At 44.2% G+C, this 20224-nt stretch overlaps 2 protein-coding genes across 2 annotated transcripts in view; one reads left to right on the top strand and one right to left on the bottom strand.

Moving 5' to 3' along the window:
- The first annotated feature begins 221 nt into the window (after positions 1-221).
- Tyms (thymidylate synthetase) lies at positions 222-12603 on the top strand. The gene is made up of 7 exons (XM_059278295.1): positions 222-439; positions 2075-2148; positions 4442-4616; positions 9418-9519; positions 10193-10368; positions 10814-10885; positions 12120-12603. Exons 1-7 carry the CDS (start codon positions 253-255, stop codon positions 12255-12257), a joined length of 924 nt encoding a protein of 307 aa, XP_059134278.1. The 5' UTR covers positions 222-252; the 3' UTR covers positions 12258-12603.
- A 1035-nt stretch (positions 12604-13638) lies between these two features.
- Positions 13639-20224, bottom strand: part of Enosf1 (enolase superfamily member 1) — a 32637-nt gene continuing 26051 nt past the window's right edge. Inside the window, exons 11-14 of the mRNA XM_059278507.1 lie at positions 19782-19911; positions 19369-19468; positions 16081-16162; positions 13639-14771 (exon numbers count right to left, since the gene is read on the bottom strand). Coding sequence (XP_059134490.1) covers positions 14658-14771; positions 16081-16162; positions 19369-19468; positions 19782-19911 — 426 coding nt within the window. The 3' untranslated portion in view covers positions 13639-14657. The remainder of the gene's footprint in view (positions 14772-16080; positions 16163-19368; positions 19469-19781; positions 19912-20224) is intronic.

Raw genomic sequence — 20224 nt, 5'->3', positions numbered from 1 at the left:
ATGGACTCTTAATGCCAAGATAGGGTAAATCAAGAGAATTGGGAATGCTGGCAGGTGTTTGCCCTGCACGCTCCAGGAATTCATCCACGTGGACGCGGGGTCTGACAATTCCGGCCAGCAAGGCTTCCCAGCAGGAAGAGGCGGGGCCCGCCAAGTGTAAGGCAAAAGAGCGCGCGGAAGGTCCCGGCTTTGGCGCCCACCGCACCGCACCGCCGCCGCCGCCGCCGCCGCCGCCGCCGCCAGCTCTCCGCTATGCCGGCTGCGGGCTCCGAGATGCAGTCCGCCGCTCAGCAGCAGGGCGCAGAGGCACCGCCGCACGGGGAGCTGCAGTACCTGGGGCAGGTGGAGCACATTTTGCGCTGCGGTTTCAAGAAGGAGGACCGCACGGGCACTGGCACCTTGTCCGTGTTCGGCATGCAGGCGCGATACAGCCTGAGAGGTGACCGCGGCTGGTCCCCACTAACCGGAGGGATTGCGGGAGGACGCTCGGCGGGTTGGGTTGCGGAGGCGCGGGGCTGGCGGCCACGGTTAGTCCTAACCCCGGCTCTATGAATCCTAAGCTCCGAGTTCCCACCCTAGGGCCTCTGGGTGATAGCTACTGCAGGCAAACCAGGTCCTAAAGACCTCTTGTCCTTAACACCCCACCCACCTCACCCCCACCTCCCGTTAGGCCACCTCTCCCAAAGCCAGCTTCAACTGGTCATGGGTCACCGAGGGATGGAGTAGAAGAAACCTGTCCGGGCTTGTCTAAACCTTGCCCTGAGGTCCCGACTTTTGCTCCTCCTCCTTCTCCATATCGCTGGTTCTCCTTAGCCACTGTTTAAAAATTGGAGCGAAAATAACTTGGGCGGTGCTAAAGAGGCGCGGAAAATGGAGAACCCAGCCCTGAGGCGGAAACCGTGGGGTTTCCCCCAACAGCCAGGGCTTTTAAAGAGGAACCGAGAGGATGTGTAAGCCTGTAGAGTGGCCCCAGGGAAGAAGTGCTCTTTGGGGGTTGCTGGCCTCAGGCATTAAGCACAGGGCTGGGTAGGGGACAGGACCTCCTAGGTGCTGGGGATGGATGGATGGGTTAAGGTGTCCTTCAGGATGAATGGAGAGCAACCTGACACCGACTGGTTGTACACTGGAGAGTAGCGTGTAGTGAGTTTAAGGTTAGATGGAAACATGTTCTGGAGCTGGAAATTTCAGCAGCGACTGCGCAGATTAATCCAGTGTGCGTGCAGGGCCTCCTGGAACAGTGGACTCTGAGGAACCACATACCCAGTTTGTAGTGCACTTCCTCAGCTTCTACTGTAGATAAGTTTTTTTGTGTGTATTTTTTGTTTTTTGTTTTTCCAGTTCTCTCGTCTTCATTCAGCCTTCCCATGTAGATGTTAAAGATGGAAGTATTGCTCTCTTAGGAAACATATACTCAGGCTGCATCCCTAGCCTGAGCCTTTCCTCTTGACCTTGTCCGTTCTGTGTTGCCTTTGGGTTCCCTGGCGGCCATTCCGAAGTGTAAACAGTTCTGTTTTTATATACTAGGTCAGTTTGCTTCCCAAATATCTGAAAACTGTTTTTCTTTTTTTTTCTTTCTTTTTTTTTTTTTTTTTTTTTTTTTTTTTGGTTTTTTCGAGACAGGGTTTCTCTGTGTAGCTTTGGCGCCTTTCCTGGAACTCACTTGGTAGCCCAGGCTGGCCTCGAACTCACAGAGATCCGCCTGCCTCTGTGTTTTTCATTTTTTAACCAGTGTGATATCATCTCTCTGCCTGGAGCCTGGTGGACTCGGGCATGGGAGCCTTTAGGTTGTATCCTAGGCCACATTTTGGGTGTTGTCGTTACACACCAGTGACAGCATTCATAATGGCTCAGTTGTGGGTGGGTGCTCTTTCTTTGTGCCAGATGGTTACCCCCTGTGTCAATGCAGAACCGGGGTTTCGCTGACTTACCCCGCAGCTGGGTGCTGGTAGTTCCCAGTTTTCCTGAAGCTACTCTGGGGTTTAGTGTCCCAGGTAGTTTCCCTCTACAGAGAAAGCTGGATGATGGCTTGCTGTATGCTTACCACATTTTAACTGTGTTACAAACTGTTTTTCAGATGAATTTCCTCTGCTCACAACCAAACGAGTGTTCTGGAAGGGTGTTTTGGAGGAGTTGCTGTGGTTTATCAAGGTAAGGGTGGTGCTGCTCTTGGAAGCTGCCTGTCTTCACACCGTGAGCCTTGGAAGTCAATCCTGCTGTTCGCCATTCCCACGTCACTGGCTCATTTTCTAGCTCGGACTTTAGATGCTCTTCTCTCTCCCACCCATCCTGCTTTCTTGACCAAGCTGAGCACACTGGGATAATCCAGCCTAGGCCTCTGGCACTTGCCATTCCCATTACCTAGTACCTTTTCCTTCCAAATGGAGTATGGTTCTCTCCCCTCCTTCCAGTCCCACTCAGACAACCTTGACCTTCTAGTCACCTCTTTGTTTCTCTTCACAGGGAAACATTATCAGCTGACCTATAAATCAGCTCTCCCTCTTCTGGATGGGAGATAAATAAGTACAATGTCCTGTGAGTTCCCCAAAGGTAGAAAATCTATTTCTCCTATTTCCTGTTGTATCTCAGGACTAAAATATAGCCAGCCACATGGTAGGTACTCAGCATACATTGATTGCTGAATTGGTAGATACCAAAGAGTCAAGTAGGGTACCTTAATTATATTGGAGTAGTGTGATGACAGGGAGGCAGTAGCCCCAAGTTCCTCCTCTGTATCCTGGTTCAGAAGAAGTGAGGTTCTGTCTAATGCTAGTTTAGAGTACTCCAGGAGATAAGATGAATTCTGGGCCATACTACAAGTTCAGCCCCTTCTGGGATGATGTCTCAGTAGGTAGAGGGCTTTTTGTATTAGCATCAAGACCTGAGTTCAATCCCTCCCCAGCTATCCCATAAAAATTCTGGGTATGGAATAGAGAGATGGCTCAGTGGTTAGGAGCATTTGTTGCTCTTGTTGGGGGTTGGGGGGTTGGGGGGACTGGGGTTTAGTTCCTAGCATCAATTTAGTGGCTAACCATCTGTAACTCCAGTTCAAGGTATCCGACTCCCTCTTCTACTCTCCTTGGGTACTGCATGTGCATGGTATACAGACACGTGCAGGCAAAACACCCATACACATAACATTAAAAATAAAACTTAAAAAACATGCTGGATGTGATTGTATGTGTTTGTAACCCGAGTGCTGTAATGGGAAGGTGGACACAAGAGGATCTTCGGTGATTGCTGGCCGCTAGTCTAGCCCAAATAAGTTCTAGGTTTAGTTGGAGACCCTGTCTCAAGGGAAAAGGTAGGAAGTAATAGAATAGAACAGCCAATATCCTCACTGGCTTCCATGGGCTCGAGTACCCATGCACATACATTTTCCAGAAAAGCTAGCTACTGATTACCACCACAAGTCCTTTAGCCAGATAGATGATACATGAACAGACTGCACATGGAACATTACACAAGTCCACTTGCAGTATGACGCTTAGACATGGGGCATGTTTGATTAAGTAATTCAAACTATCAGATGAGATAGGATCTTTTAGAGATATTTTAGGAACCTGGAGGTATTTAGAAAATTAAAGGGAAGGCTGGGGAGATGGCTCAGTGGGTAAAGGCCACACAAATCTGACAGCCTGAGTTTGAATCCCTGGAATCCTCATAAAAAAGCCCTATTTGGGTCGGGCAGTGGTGGCCCATGCCTTTAATCCCGGCACTTGGGAAGCAGAGACAGGCATAGTTCAGTGAGTTTGAGGCCAGGCTGGTCTACAAAGCAAGTTCCAGAACAGCCAGGAATATTACACAGAGAAACCCTGTCTTGAAAAACAAAAAACAAATAAAAAAAAGCCCTATTTGTTAGTGCCATCTAATCCCAGTACTTCTAGAGGAGATGGAGATGGGAATCTACTGGAAGCTCACAGGATAGCTAGCCTGGGGTGGATGATGTAGCAACAGGGGGAGAGAGAGAGGGGGGGGGGGGCCACTTCAAATAAGGTAGAAGGTGAGAACCAGCTCCTCCATACATGTACCCTGGCATGCTTACACATCCATGTGTACATATACAAAGATTTTTAAAAGTTGAAGGGAGCTGGGTGACAGTGGCGCACGCCTTTAATCCCAGCACTCGGGAGGCAGAGCCAGGCGGATCTCTGTGAGTTCGAGGCCAGCCTGGTCTACAGAGCGAGATCCAGGTCAGGCACCAAAACTACCCAGAGAAACCCTGTCTCTAAAAAACAACAAAACAAACAAACAAAAAAAAGTTGAAGGGAATAGAAGTGCCTTGAGGGAATTTCTAATAAGAGGTAAGGCCATTTTATAATCCCTCAAAGCCTGGCCAGGAGCAGCCTGCTTAAAGACAAGCTGCATATGGAGAGTGTACCATGCGTCGGAAATGAGTGGCTCAGAATCCTCTTTATGCCTGTTCTACTCTCGTATTTTCCAGGGATCCACAAATGCTAAAGAACTGTCCTCCAAGGGAGTGAGAATCTGGGATGCCAACGGGTCCCGAGATTTTCTGGACAGCCTGGGATTCTCTGCACGGCAGGAAGGGGACCTGGGCCCAGTTTATGGTTTCCAATGGAGACATTTTGGAGCAGACTACAAAGACATGGACTCAGGTAAGGAGATAATAATGCCTCAGGTTTTCTGGGTGTTCTTCCTCAAAGATCCATTTTAGAGTATGGGGGATAAGTCCACGTCATGGGAGTCGATAAGTAACTGACTTTGTGAGAAGCTGTGCTGGGTTATAGTGGAGAAGCTACAAGAAAGTCTCACAAAGGCCGAATCATACTTTTGGTGGCTAGCATTTATTGGACATGATTGGATGCTTGGAACTTTCTATACCTGTGTCATTGACCAATAGTGGCAGATTTGGTTTGTCAGTGTTAGGGTTTAGGATAGAAGGGGGTCCATCTGGGACGAGGTGCAGGAGTTACCTGTGATGACCATTTCCCTTTGCAAGACTGAGGCACTAGCAAGCTTGTATGTGGTGTGGTGTGTATGGTATCTCTGTACAGTTTCTGACTTACCCTTTCCTTCCTGCTCTGTGGGGACAGAGGGTGAAGAAAACATCACATTTTGTGACTGACATCTTCCTCTTTCCTGGTACTGTTTGAGTGTCACTAGAGCAGCCTCTGCCACTTTCTGGCTCATCTCTCCCTAGGACAGTTTCCAAAGTTAATGTCCCACTAGTGTATGTGTGTATATGCTCATGTGTGCAGGAAGTAGTAGATCACTGGCTGGGCAGACACCAGCAACCTGGACAGTATGCTTTTCTTCTCAAGGGGACAGTCACAGCTCCTTCTAGCCAATGGGAAGAATTTGGGCCTTGGAGTGGTTTGAATAAGAATGGCCCCCACATAGGCCCATGTATTTGAATGCTTGGTCACCAGGGAGTGGTGTTATTTGAAAGGATTAAGAGGTGTGGCCTTGTTGGAGGAAGTGTGTCACTGGGGGTGGGCTTTGAGGTTTTGGAAGCCAATGCCAAGCCCAGTGTCTTATCCTGCTGCCTGCAGATCTGGATGTGAGCTCTCAGCTGCTTTTCCAGCACCATGTCTGCCTGCATGCTGCTATGCAGCATCTTGCCATGCTGATAATAGACTAAACCTCAGAAACTATAAGCAAGCCCCAAATAAATCCTTTCTTTTATAAGAGTTGCCATGGTCGTGGAGTCTCTTCACAGCAATAGAACACTGACTAAGACGGGTCCTGTATCCAAATTCTTCAGTAAAGCCTACAGTTGTATTTGTCTGTGGAATTCTTTGTGGACTAGGAATGGGCAAACTGGTAAAGGTAGAAAGAAGAGAAGAGATTGCTGGGCTTGGGGTGTCACGTGATAGTTAGCGTTAGTGGGCATAGAGTTATTTGACAAGTTCTGGAAGTGAATAGTGTGATGGTTACATATAGTGTGAAAGGCTCAGCAGCTAAAGGTGATTGCTTCCAAGTCTGGAGACCTGAGTTTGCTCCTCAGGAACCCATGCGGTAGAAGGAGAGAATCTATTCTCACAGGTTCTTTGACTACACATGCCATAGCATATGCCACACATAACAAAATAAATGAATATAATATAAATGTAAAAACAGTTTTGTTTTTTTTTTTTTTTTTTTTTGGTTTTTCGAGACAGGGTTTCTCTGTGTAGCTTTGCGCCTTTTCTGGGACTCACTTGGTAGTCCAGGCTGGCCTCGAACTCACAGAGATCCGCCTGGCTCTGCCTCCCGAGTGCTGGGATTAAAGGCGTGCGCCACCACCGCCCGGCGTAAAAACAGTTTTAATGGTATATTTAATGTTTGTGTATACTTTGTCTTATTTATTTACTTAGAGTCAGAGTCTTACTATAATAGCTTTGGCTAGTCTGGAAATAACTATAATACACAAGGCTAGCCTTGAACAGCCTACATCTGCCTTTCCCAAGTGCTGGGATTTATTTATTTTGTGTGTGTGTGTGTGTGTGTGTGTGTGTGTGTGTGTGTGTGTGTAGGAGGAAGGTCTTATGAAGCTGTAGCTGGCCTTCAACTCCTGATCTCTACCTCTCAACTGGTGGAATTATAGGGGTGTGCCATAATGTTCCTCTTACCACCATTTTTTTGGTTGGTTGGTTTTGGTTGGGTTTTTTGTTTGTGTGTTTGTTTTACAGGGTTTCTCTGTGTAGCCCTGATGGTCCTAGAACTCACTCTGTAGACCAGGCTGGCCTTGAACTCACAGAGATCCACCTGCATGTCTCCTGAGTGCTGGGATTAAAGGCGTGCACCACCACTCCTAGCTGATTGTCTTATTTTTTAAATGTTTTTGAATGTAGACAATTTCCCTATACTTTACCCCTCTTCCCCTACAGGGAATAATTACAATCTGTTCTGTACTTTATCAGATTTTTTTTTAACACTTATAGATTAGAGAATCACCACCACAATCAAGCTATAGACTATTTCCTCAAGTCTTGGGGCTGTCATTTTGGGAGTCCCCTCTCTCCAAGTACCAACTGTGCTAGAACATTGACTGACATACCTTGGTAAAAGTGTGCCCAGAGGAGACTATATGAAGTGGTTCTGGTCTTCATTAACAAATCACTGCTCAGCTTCCACACCTCAACAGGAGGCCGGGAATTAAAGTCCATAGACGAGACTGGAAAAAGTACAAGATCATTAAATTCATTACCATTTTCCTGGTAGTTGTTAGTCAGTGATGTGTTTAAAGTGTAATGTTATTTTAGGTGGAAGTATGAGTAGGACAGTGCCTAAGCCCTAGAAAGGACTCCATAGTTCTGTTACTTGGAATATCTGTGAAATGCTATCTTCTACTTAAGACCCAGTGTTCTATGGGACAATAATAGATTGTGTTGGTGACGTGTGACAAGGGTGATTGGTAGATATAGAGACTACATCACATGGGGACACTGGGAAAATCTAAAACTGCTGAGATGATTGGTCTATTTTTTTGTTTCTATACCAGAATATTTAAAGCTAAATAACTTTGAAGAAAAGAGGTTTATTTAGAGCAAAGACTTCTTAAACTTTTTCCACTGTGACTGTCTTTGCCCAAGAAATTTTTTTGGTAGCCCCAGATGTATAGGTACATAAAATAATATATAAACCAAATATTTATTGATAATAAATCATTAAAAATTTACCTTATGACAATTCTTTGATATACATGTAATTTTAGTATTTATTAATAAATAATAAACATATTATGTATTAAAGATGAAAGCAAATTTTACACATTAATGAGATGGGGTGTGCTTGTTAATTTTCACATAAAGAAATCTTGGCTGAAAATAGGTTGTAGGGAATTTTCAGAGTTTATTTTTATTTATTTATTTTTTTAAAAAAGTTTTTGTTGTTGTTGTTTTGTTTTTTTGTTTTTAAATTTCTTGAGACAGGGTTTCTCTATGTAGCTTTTGGAGCCTATCCTGGAACTCGCTCTATAGCCCAGGCTGGCCTCAAACTCGCAGAGATCCACCTGCCTCTACCTCCTGAGTGCTGGGGTTAAAGGCGTGCGCCACCATTGTCTGGCCAGAGTTTATTGACAGTTTGATTTTATACTTGTCGATGATGAGAACTCTGCACCATAGAAATATGGAGTACAAAATGGCAGAAGTATGTTTGCCATTTCAGAAGCTCTTGGCATTTCCGTTCTAATCTCAATACACAATTCATTGAATGATGTTTTTTATGAAACCCAAGTCAGTTTTTAAAACCAAAGGTTCTACCATATTACAATTCAGAGATACACTAATTTGGGTTGGCAAGATGGTTCAGTGGGTAAAAGCCTCTGTTACACAAGCCTTAACAACTTGAGTTCGCTTTCTAGAGCTCCAAGTGGAAAGAGAAAATTTTCCTGAAAGTTGTCCACTGACACATGCATTCCTGCTTGCACACATATCAGACACATACACAAAATAATACTAAATACATTTAAAAATCAAGAGCCACTCTCCCATCCAACAAAACCAAGGATATACTAATTCGAATACATACCAAGGAATGAGTTAGGAAATATTAACAGCCTTAGTTTTTCATAATTAGATCATTACGAATCTAGAAAAGCAGCAAGCTGTATGTACAGAAAAATGCCACGGTTTATATTAGTCGGTTGTCATGAATCCGAGCTGAAGTGTTCCAGGCAGCATGTGTTGGTGCTTCATGTTACACCAACGTGTGCAGTGCAAAGCGTGTACGTGTGTTCAGACTGCATCCATGACTGAGGTGAAGTGCCGCATGCAATACTGGGGAGCTCTGTCAGTCACCTCAGGTTCCTCATGCATCTGACTTTGAATTCGTTTTTGGATGTTGCATGTTTAGTTTTTCACAGCCCCCACATTCATTTACTCAGCCCTCCCCCCTTTTTTTCTAACCCTAAACTCACAGTTAAGGAAGCTGTGGTTAGATCTCAGTGCTGGTGGTTCACATGCCTCCATTTTGATGATAGTCACACAAGGTGACACAGTATTAGGTGATGAAAGATGAGAAGTGTGTCTCCTTTGGTTTCTTATGAAGCCACCAGGATTCAGACATGGAACTCCACCCTCATGACTTTCTAATCCTAATCACCTCTTCAAGACTACGTAATTGGATTAAATTTCTACCCCAAAATGAGAATTACATTTCAACTCACGAACCCTTGAGTGACACATTCAAACCATATCCAAACAGCAGTTAGCAACTGGGGCAGTACTAAGAGGAGGAAGTGACATTGTCACAGACTAAATATTTAAAAGACTTGTGTAGGAAAGAACTCAGTTTGTTATAGCTCCATAAAGACCCTGAACTTAAATCCAGCAAGATCTGAGAAATACTCAGAATGTGCTGCGTATCTTAGAACCATGGGTCAGGGAGGGGCACTGAGTGAAAGCCGTCAGGGTCATCACATGAGAGGCTATGACTGAACTTAAGTGTGCATGTCCTCTCCTGACAATCCCACAGATTACTCGGGTCAAGGAGTCGACCAGCTGCAAAAAGTGATTGACACCATCAAAACCAACCCTGATGACAGAAGAATCATCATGTGTGCCTGGAACCCAAAAGGTGGACAGCATCCTCATCTTCTTCCTTTGGATAAGCTGGCCAGTTAGTCAAGGGGAAGCAAGGTGGCCTGAGGCACTGTAGGGCACCGGAACCGTCTCCAGTCATGTGGTTGATCGTGTACCTTTGGGCAACCCAATCACACTCTGCTCCACTTTCGGTAGACCCGCATGATTTTTATACATTTATATGAAAGGTGCTAAATGGCCTGTAAAAACACACCTATGGTTTAAATGAAGATGAAGTTTCAAGTGCTAACTTGAAACCAGGTTATAAAATTAAACTCTGCCAGGGTGTAGTGAGTACTCAGGAAAGGACATTTCGTATTTCTAATGGAGACTTAAAAGGCCAGTTTCGTATGGCCTTTGCAAATGAAATAATTTTCCTTTTATTTGGTGCCATCAACAGTAGCCCAAATCCTTCATGTTAGCTCGGATGAAAGAGCATGTCTTCAGCATAAATGTAAACTTGCAGATACCTTAGGCTAATGGACAGGCTTCCATTACCGCTGCTGCAGGGTTGGGGAAATGGTCTGACTTTGACATAGTGGGAAGGTGTGAGCTGTGGGTGTCTGTAACGCAGTGGCTGTTTTCATGGTGGGCTTCTGTTTGCTGTTTTACCCTTTTAATAGCTCTGCTCTCTAAAACCCCTGCTTGTTTTACCATTGACCCCTCAGATCTTCCCCTGATGGCACTGCCTCCCTGCCATGCCCTGTGTCAATTCTATGTGGTCAATGGGGAGTTGTCTTGCCAGCTTTACCAGCGGTCAGGAGATATGGGCCTGGGCGTGCCCTTCAACATTGCCAGCTATGCCCTGCTCACCTACATGATTGCACACATCACGGGCCTGAAGGTGAGCTGCTTTCAGAAGGCATGGTTGTAGCCAATGTAATGTACCGAGCTCATAGCAGGGAATTCAGTCTGAGTAGTATTAAAATTTCATGCAAATGTTATGAAAATGTATGTAAATAAGACATGTACGGGCGCTCACCTTATAACCCTCCTTGGAGCTTTCTGGCACCTTGTTGCCTATGGAAACGAACGTTCATATAGGTTGCTTGTGTATGTGTATGTGAGGGGCCCACATGTTCCCCAGTGTGTGCATAGAGATGAGAGCACAATTGCGTGAGTCATTTCTCCTCCTCCATGTGGGTCCCAGGGATCAAGTTCAGGTTGTCAGGCTTGTGCCTCTACCTACTGAGCTTTCTCACCGGCCCCTAATCTGTTTTAAAATGTGTTTTAAAAGAATTTAAACTAAAATATTGACGGTTGTGTTCTCTCTTGTGGGACACTTTTAGCCAGGTGATTTTGTCCATACTTTGGGAGATGCACATATTTACCTGAATCACATCGAGCCACTGAAAATTCAGGTAAGAAAGACCTGTTACATTTCTTTTTGAGTTTGGTGCCTTCTCTTGACAAAAGATTGGACGGCAGGGCATCCTTTGTATCACAGGCACTCTGCTTGATGCTGTCTTATTGAAGTGCTCCAACTGCAGGGCTTTTAAAAAGGGAGATGAGCAGGGATGAGGCCATTATCGGCCTTAGCAACCTCAAGCACAGAACATGGTAAGGTAATAAACCCCAGTGCCAGAGAGAAGAGCCAGGAGATATGGCATTTTAAGTTATATTTTTCCTTGAAGAGCTGAAAATAAATGTTTGACTTTAGTTTGATGCTTAAGTACAGTACTTAGGTCTAAACTTTAAAAAGCCTGTTTTTTAAATTCTTTTCAAATTCCTGTAATACAGCAGCCAACAAATGAATTGAAATGGTAGTAAGAATATGAGTGTCCATGTTTTGTGAACATTAAGGAGAAAAATTAGACTCAGAAAAGTAAACAGCTGTGTCCCTATGTTTAATATATTTATCAGGAGTTATCTGGTGGCTTCAGCCTGTAATCACAACTACTTAAGAGGCTACAGCAGGAGCATTCCAAGTTCAAGGCTTGCCTGGGCTACAGAGTGGGTTGAACATAAGCCTAGATAACTGACCAAGACCCTGTCTCAGAATAAAAAGTAAACAAAGCTGGGCTATGTAGCTAGAGTTTTCCTGCCTGGCCCACGGTCAGGGCAAATCTCTCTCACCCGCCAGTCCCACAGCCACTCAGACCCAACCAAGTAAACACAGAGACTTATATTGGTTACAAACTGTATGGCCGTGGCAGGCTTCTTGCTAACTGTTCTTACAGCTTAAATTAATCCATTTCTATTAATCTATACCTTGCCACATGGCTCGTGGCTTACCGGCATCTTCACATGTGGCTTGTCATGGTGGCGGCTGGCAGTGTCTCTCTCACCCAGTTTCCTGTTCTCTCAATTCTCCTCTGTTAGTCCCACCTATACTTCCTGCCTGGCCACTGGCCAATCAGTGATTTATTTATTGACCAATCAGCAACACATTTGACATACAGACCATCCCATAGCAGGGCTATAGCTTGATGGCAGATTACTTATGTAGCTCTCATGAGGCCCTAGGTGCAATCCCCAATGTTGCAGAAAAAGAAAGACAGTACAGTATTGCACTCCTGTAAAATAGTACTTTGTGATAAAATAAAATACTGTGTTGGGAACAAATGTAAAATAATACCATGATTTTGTTTTTAGCTTCAGCGAGAGCCAAGACCTTTCCCAAAACTCAAAATCCTTCGAAAAGTTGAGACAATTGATGATTTCAAAGTTGAAGACTTTCAGATTGAAGGTTATAATCCACATCCAATGATTAAAATGGAAATGGCTGTTTAGAGCTCTTTCAAAGATGGTGTGAATATTACCAGACGTCAGAGTTTGAGCCTGATGCCAGGGTAAGATAAAGTTTTTCTCTAAAGGAAAATAAACTTAATCAAAACTCTGACAGTGATCTAACTATTTGTAACTGTCATCACTGGCATTTAGAACTGCCTTTCCTTTAGTATTCACTGAGGTACATAAAAAAGCTGAGATTATATGCTCAGCAAAAGCAACCATTTATATATGTCTATATGAAAATGGCTGGTGAGATTTCAGATTATGTTATTCCTCTAAACTTGAACTGTGTTATGTTTACTTATAAATGTTTTATATGCTATAGTAATAAACTGTTTTGCAAATTTGTCGGTTTAAAATTTTCAAATTAGTTTTTATTAGTGTGTGTGTGTGTGTGTGTGTGTGTGTGCATACAGGTCAGAGCACAAATTTGAGGGCTTTGGTTAGGCTTGGTGACAGGCTCAAGTTTCTGACTAAAATAGATTGACCTAAAAACCCTAAGCCTTCATTAGCTTGTTGTTGAGACAGGGTCTCATGTATCCCAGGCTGGCCTCAAACACACTCTGTAGCTGAGGATGACTATTCCTCATCCTCCTGACTCTTCCTAGTGGCTGGGATTGTAGGCATGTATTGGAGATTGAACCCAGAATCTCCTGTGTGCTGGGCAAGTACTCTACCAAGTTAGCCACATCCCCAGCCCTCTTGGTTTTGTCTGTTTGTTTGGCAGCGTCTTATCTACCCAGGCTGGCCTGGAACTCACTGTGTAGCCTAGGCCTGATAGTTAAATTATATTTAGTAAGGTAGACTAAACTTTTTCCTCCTATTTTTCCAGTGTACTTCAGTATAGTCACATTTTATTTGAAAATATAATGACCACTTAAGATGGTAGGGGTCTGTGAGTCAGAGATTCACCATGACTGTCTTAGTTAAGGTTTCTATTGCTGTGAAGAGACACCATGACCATGGCAACTTTTATAAAGGAAAAGGGGTGGCTTGCTTATGGTTTAGAGGTTCAGTCCATTATCACTATGGTGGGACATGGCAGAGTGAAGGCAGACACGGTGCTATACCTGTAGCTGAGAGTCCTACATCTTGTAGGCAACAGGAAGTAGTCTGCGACAGTGGGACTTTGAGCATAGGAGACCTCAAAGCCCGCCCCCACAGTAACATGCTTCCTCCAACAGGCCACACCTAATAGTGCCACTCCCTTTGGGGGCCATTTTCTTTCAAACCACGACAATGACCGTGAGTAAATCTCAATAGGATGCTTTTAATTTCTGGCACCTGGAATGATTAGGGCCAGGTCTGCACCTGAGAGTGCTCCCAAGATGCAGCATCTAGCCGTATCAGCCCAGAGCTCATAAAGGCAAAAACCACAAGATTACATGTATTCTGCCTACCAGTAGGCAGGGTCTAATTTTTAACATACATGTCTTGCAGTTGTCCTAGTCATCTTTTTGAGCAGAGCAAGCAGGTTCGATTACAAAAGCAAAAATAGCAGTTAGTCTTATGACCTATTATCTTGTTAGAACAGCAGATTTTACAAGATCAGTCAATTTAAGAATCTTCAACATCCAGTAAAAAAAAAAAAAAAAATGATGGGGGGCATGGGCTGACCGGGTACAGCCTGTACAAGCTAGGGCTTTACATGCCAGAGGCATTTTTTGTTCTATATACGCCTATCTTAAGCATAGTAATTAAATCTTAAATATAACGTTAACCATCAGAAGGTTTTAAATCACATTTTAAGGTTTTGTTTTTTGGTGGTTGTGGTGGTACGGGGACATGTCTCACACTTTAGCCTAGCTGGTCTGGAGCTAGTATGTACCTTAGGCTAGCCTCAGACTTACTACTCCAGTTTCAGCTTCCTGCATGCTGAGATTACAAGTTGGAGTTCCCATGCCTGGCTAAGATAGTTTTTTAAGAGTTATGAAAGCGTGAAGAAATACCATTTGTCCCTGTTAATTTCAGTGAGGTGTGGATTCCCTAAAATGCTTGGACTAATAACAGAAGGGATGCTATTTCAGGACAAATGAGTGAATCCTTTTTTTTTTTTTTTCTGCTTTCCCAGATTCCTTACAGTGATGCAGAACCAGTTTTATTCTGATTTATGACAAGTGTTAGAATGAAGAATTGTTACAAAACATTATGAAACATTGCTTATTTTCAAATTATAGCTTAATATCTAACACTTGATAGAGATTTACCATCTTCCTGGGCTTTGGGTTAGGTACATTTGCTTTAGAATTAAAAAAAAAAGTAGAATTTTGACTTGTTGACCATCCACCATGATGACAGCTGATTCCTGAGGTGAATATGACCTGCAGCTAGACTTGATTTTTCTTCTATTTTTATAAAGCTACAGAATTTTAAGCATTTCCACTTCAGAAAAAAAAAGGGTTAAGGCTGACTACATGAATCTTGAGCAACGAGGAGTTTCTTCCAGACTTCTCCATCTGGGTATTGGTGTTTCTTTACGGATTCCTCTTTCATTTCTGTTGAGTAGCCTGCATGCTAGCAAAGACAACAACAGGTTGAGACATGTTAACACTGGTTTCTGCTGCTGCTAGAAATGCTTCTAAATCTAATCCAGAGGTAGTTCTGTATTTAAGAAATTAAGTTGGGGGAGCTGGAGAGATGGCTCAGCAGTCGAGAGTACTTGTTGCTCTTCAAAAGCCCGGTGCAGTTCCCAGCACCTATCACAGGCAACTCACAACCTCAGATTCCAGTTCCAGGGGATTCCCTCCTTTTGCCTACCAGGGTGCTATACTCATGTGCACATACCCACACACATACATATAATTAAAAATAAAGCTTTCAAATCAAAGGGTTTTTGTTTTTGTTTATTTTTGTTTTTTAAAGAGGACCGAGGGCCACACTATTGGCTACTTACCTGGATTGTTAGTGAAACTAAAACTTTGGTACCTTAAATCTGTTGGTGAAAATGAGCCATAATCTGGACAAAATCAGGACAAATGGTACAGGTCACAAAACTGAAGTCAAAACCTTTCGGTTACTAAGGTGCAGATGGTGCTGGGTTTGGGGCAGAAGGAATGTGTTTTGAGGGCTCAGCAACTGCCGAAATATGACCATAGCTCTGTGTCTTAGGATTTCTATTGCCCTGATAAAACTGACCACAAAGCACCTTGGGAACAAAATGATTTATTTCAGCTTACATCTCTCAGGTCACACTCCATCACCAAGGGAAATCAAGACAGGAACTCAAGAGGGGAGGACCTAAGGAAGGAACTGAAGCAGAAACCACTGAGGAATGCTACTTACTGCCTTGTTCCTCGTGGCTTGCCAGTCTGCCTTCTTTTTTTGGGGGGAGGGGGTGTTGAGACAAGGTTTCTCTGTGTACTTTCAGTGCCTGTCCTGGATCTTGCTCTATAGACAAGGCTGACATCGAACTCACAGAGATCTGCCTGGCTCTGCCTCCCGAGTGCTGGGATTAAAGGCATGCACCACCGACGCCCAGCTCAGTCTGCCTTCTTATATCATCTAGTACTATACCTGTCCAGGGGTGGCACTGTCCCTAGTAAGCTGCTGAGTATCACAGTCTTGCCCGAAGACCAGTCTTCTTGATTTTTTTCTCAATTGAGGTTCCCTCTTCCAAAATGGCTCTAGCTTGTGTCAGGTTGTCATAAAACTAGCTGCACACTGACCAAAAACTTAAGGATTTGATACTCATCACTAGAAAGCCATTTGTTTCTAGATATTGAAAAATCAATTCTTAAAGAATTGTCAAGGCTTTGTGGTCCCTGTTCAGCGGCACAATGGCTGATGTTAGAACGTCTGCGTCATGTCCTAGGTCTCAACTTACCTTGGGAGGCAGATAGGAAGCATGCTTGATGACCACGGGATACTTGAAATGTTCATGCAGATGGTCCACATATTCGCACATCCTAGGGCATTGGAGCGTTAGTGCCTGAAGTTAGGTAACTCAATGAGCTAGCAACTGTGAAAGCAGAAGTGTCCTTAAGTGGTAGGTGGAGGAGATGGCTCAGTGGATAAAAGCATTTGCTTTACCAAAATGAATACCTGGGTTTGACCTCAGGAACCTGTGTAAAGCGGGAAACAATAGGGCATCTACAGTGCAGTGGGAGGTGGCAGCAGAAGAATCCCTGGAAGCTCAGTTGGGCCAGCTAGCTGGTATATACATAGTGGGGAGCAACAAAGAGACCCTGTTTTAGACAAGGTTGGGAGGTAAAGACTTACATCTGAGGTTATCCTCTGACCACAACTGTGCCTGCATTCAACATCACACACACACACCCTTTTTGCAACAGGTGCGTCAGGACTTGATGTTGCAGCTCCATGTTAGTAGAGCTCTTGGCTTGGATAAGATCCTAGGTTCAGTCCCCAAGGCTTAGCTGTTAATACACATTCCTTGTGAGTCATTCTGTGAGGTACTTATATCTCCCAGACATATGTAGGAGCTGAGATATACTGTGAAGTGACCCTGAAGGTTTTGTAGTACCCCGACAACAATTCAGATTCCAGACACCTTGGATTATTGTGGTGCCTAAGGCCAAATGTTAGTTAAAACTAGATTCAACTGCCAAATGAGGTTCCTTCCATTTATACCGATGATTAAGTGAAAAGCACAGGTTTTGGAATTGGGTCAATCTGTTCAAATTCTGTATGCCAGTGTCCGGTCCTGTGGGCAGGTGCCAAACACAAAAGGGTGGGTGTTTCCTTAGTCACCTGATAACGTGATGACACATAATAGGATGTGTACCAGGATGTACCACTGTTGTGTGGCAGATCTTAGGAGATTAAAGGCCCCCATTTTGGAGTGAAACTTATTAAGTCAGAATGTTTTAGTGAAGTGAACCAACAGGCTGGAAATCACTGCAGGGAAGATGTAATAGGAATCTTAAAGGTCTTATTAATAAAAACAAACCCGGAGCCAGGTATTGGGGTGAAAGATCAGAGAAGCAGAACAGGCCACAGCTAACCCGCCTCACCAGCTTCTCAGCTGATCCTGTTTCCTCAGACTGGAAGCCTCTGAGTCCTCATCCAGATGAATCTCAGCTGAACTACTGCTCAAAAGCCTGAAAGCTTAACAGACTCCAGTTCCTGGTTTTCATGCCTTATATACCTTTCTGCTTTCTGCCATCACTTCCTGGGATAAAAGGCGTGAGTCACCATGCCTGGCTGTTTCCAGTGTGGCTTTGAACTCACAGAGATCCAGATGGATCTCTGTCTTTGGAATGCTAAGATTAAAGGTGTGTGTGCCACCATTTTCTGGCCTCTGTCTGTATCTAGTGGATGTTCTGTTCTCTGACCCCAGATAAGTTTATTAGGATGCACAATATATTGGGGGACACAATATATCACCACAGGAATGAGATGTGCTCGCTAGGAGATGAAGTAAATGACTCAAAGTAGCTTCGGGAATTTCCTGAAACCGACCACATTTACGAGGGCCCCTCTTTCCCAGAGTAGACAGTAAAGGCTAGTGAGAAGTCACTCTCGGACAAGCCCAGCCACCCAGAAGAAACAGAGAGAAGCCCCAGCCAAACTGCCTAGAAGAAGCAAAGACCCAGATGAGCTGCCTGGAAGAGTCTCCGAACTGAGTCCCCTCCAAGGGACTCTTCAGTCTATGGTGCTGCCTGCAGGCTGTGCACTGAGTTCCAAGTTCCAGCTTCGTGAGCTGTCACCCCTGCTGGATGGGCTTTGGTCAGGCAGCTGTCTTTGAGTCATTTCTGCTCCTGTAAGTGACCCCTGACCCATATTCCCATAAGTAACGTCAATAAAACTCAGTAGTTCACCAAGCTGGACTTTGGTGGTATCTGTACTTGAGTCTGCCATCGGTTCCAGATATAGGGTGATCGAAGTTGGTTCCCATCTCCCCAGGAATAATGTCACACAACAACCAGGAATGCACAAATAAGCTGGCAAGAGAAGCTCGTGGCGCCTGTGTCCCATGTAAGGAACAGGGTGCAGATAGAGAGCCAGCTACGTGAGAGAGACAGATGGGTCTCAAAAACGCAGAGACAATGACAAATCAGAGCTTAAGATGTCACCCCCCGCTGTTGGTTGTCTGGGGCCAGTTTTATACAAGCATTTCTGAGTTGCAAAGCCTATATGAAGCACCAGCTCTGCCTGGCAGGGTCTCTCACACCAGGGACACTGCACCAGGGTGCTTAGGTGACTCTTTCATCCCCTGGAACCTGCAGGGCTCTCGTGAAGACAAGAACTGAAATGAGAAAGTAAATACAGAGCAATGTAGGAAGGGTACTTTCAACCTAGAATCAGTTTGGACAGTACTAAGAAAAGACTAGTGACCTAGACCTTCATTGTCAAGATTCCTGTGAGGTTAGGTATGAGCAGCAGCTCTAGGTTGAGGAAGTCCGGTTTCCTCCCTCTAAACTGATTGTTCTTTCCAGCATAAACTAGTTTAGGCAGATTTAAAAGGAAGTGTTTTTCACTCACTAGCCAGCTGAATAAAGAAAACCATTTCAATTCTAATTGAACATCCCCCCACGCCCCGCACCCTGCTTCCATGTGCCTTGGCATCCTTTTCTTTCCTACAGTCCTGAATTGGGTGTTTGCCTTTCCCTTGTAGACTCTCACATTTGTTCTCATAATTTCACTTTAGTGAGGTTCCTGTGATATGTTTATCTTCAGCAGATGAAGTATAATAAGCAAATCCACATATGTGCAAATGACAGGAAGGAGACTCCTCCGATTTAAAATCCTGTTGGGGCTAGAGAAATTGTTTGGCTGTAAAGAGCACTGGCTGCTCTTCTAGAGGGCCCAAGTTTAATTCCCAGGACTCACAGGGCAGCTCACAACTAGCTGTCATTATAGGTCCAAGGGATCCAGCGCCCTCTTCTGACCTCCTTGGGCACTGCATACACGTACAGAGGCATGTACATGCAGGCAAAGCACCCATATACATAAAAGTAAAGGGAAAAAAATTAAAACAAAAAGTGAACAGTCTCAATTTGGAATTGGTACTTTAAATCTATTCTAGGTACATGCAACGGTGCACAGGGTTCTGAGTATCTCTGACCTTGAAAGAATTTTCAAAGAGCTGTTCTGGATCAAGGGATAATAGGGATATTACCACAGTGAGAGAAGCTAATGCCATGTTACTGACCTGTTTTGAAGGCTGGTGGAGACTGATATATAGTCAAATATAATCAAGTGCTGTACCAGTTCACAAAGTCCAACTCCACCGGCATGGGGGCAAACAGGGACTAGGAGAAAGGTATTTCAATTTAACGCAAAAGTAATGCAGAGAGAGGAAGATGGAGGGAGATTCCATGGTTTGTTTGTTTTTGATTTTTTTGTTTTTTAGTGTCTACAGGCAATTCGATCATTTTTTAATATTTAGCCTGAAATTCTAGGATGGAAATCAGCCAAGACTCACTGATAAGGGATAAATAAGATTTAGAAAAAAGGCAAACTACAGATCCATGAGCTGCAAAGGCCAGCAAAGGGAACATGCATGCATGGCCTTTGGTGGGAACAGAGTGGAGGTGTGGCCCACAGCCTCCACAGCACCCTTACTTCCAAACTTTTTGGCCATCAGTAACACTGAGAGGTTTTCATTGACGCTCCCCAGTCTGCAGCTGTCAATCTGGAGAAACTGTAGGGCGTTCGCTTGTAAGAGTTGCTTAAATATCACTCGGTTCTGGCACTGGAAATAGAATTAAACATTTCAACATAGCACCAACAGAAGAATTGGCCTTCGTTTTCCTGATCCCTAAGCTTGGCAGTACCATGATTCCACACCAGCTGTTACTCATTACTAGACTTCAGGAAGCCTGGACTATATTTCTCTTTTCTTTTCCTTTTTTTCCCTCCCTCACTTGGCCTGAGGTGACCCTAACAGTAGAGAGGGACAAATCTGAAGATGTAACTGAGTCAGGTACAAATCACACCAGCTCTCCATTTATGAAGAGATGACTGTTCTATCACCTGGCAAGTGAGAAACGGAGTGAAGCATCAGG

Source organism: Peromyscus eremicus, chromosome 13, assembly GCF_949786415.1.
Source record: "Peromyscus eremicus chromosome 13, PerEre_H2_v1, whole genome shotgun sequence".
NCBI lineage: Eukaryota > Metazoa > Chordata > Mammalia > Rodentia > Cricetidae > Peromyscus > Peromyscus eremicus.
This window is presented reverse-complemented; position numbering and strand designations above follow the sequence as displayed.

Bases quoted from the DNA above. Each gene is read 5' to 3' on its own strand.
- Tyms (XM_059278295.1), top strand. From the start codon at position 253: ATGCCGGCTGCGGGCTCCGAGATGCAGTCCGCCGCTCAGCAGCAGGGC. The intron at 9,520-10,192 runs GTGGACAGCATC...TTGACCCCTCAG, and splicing joins GTGTGCCTGGAACCCAAAAG to ATCTTCCCCTGATGGCACTG. The intron at 10,369-10,813 runs GTGAGCTGCTTT...GGACACTTTTAG, and splicing joins CACACATCACGGGCCTGAAG to CCAGGTGATTTTGTCCATAC.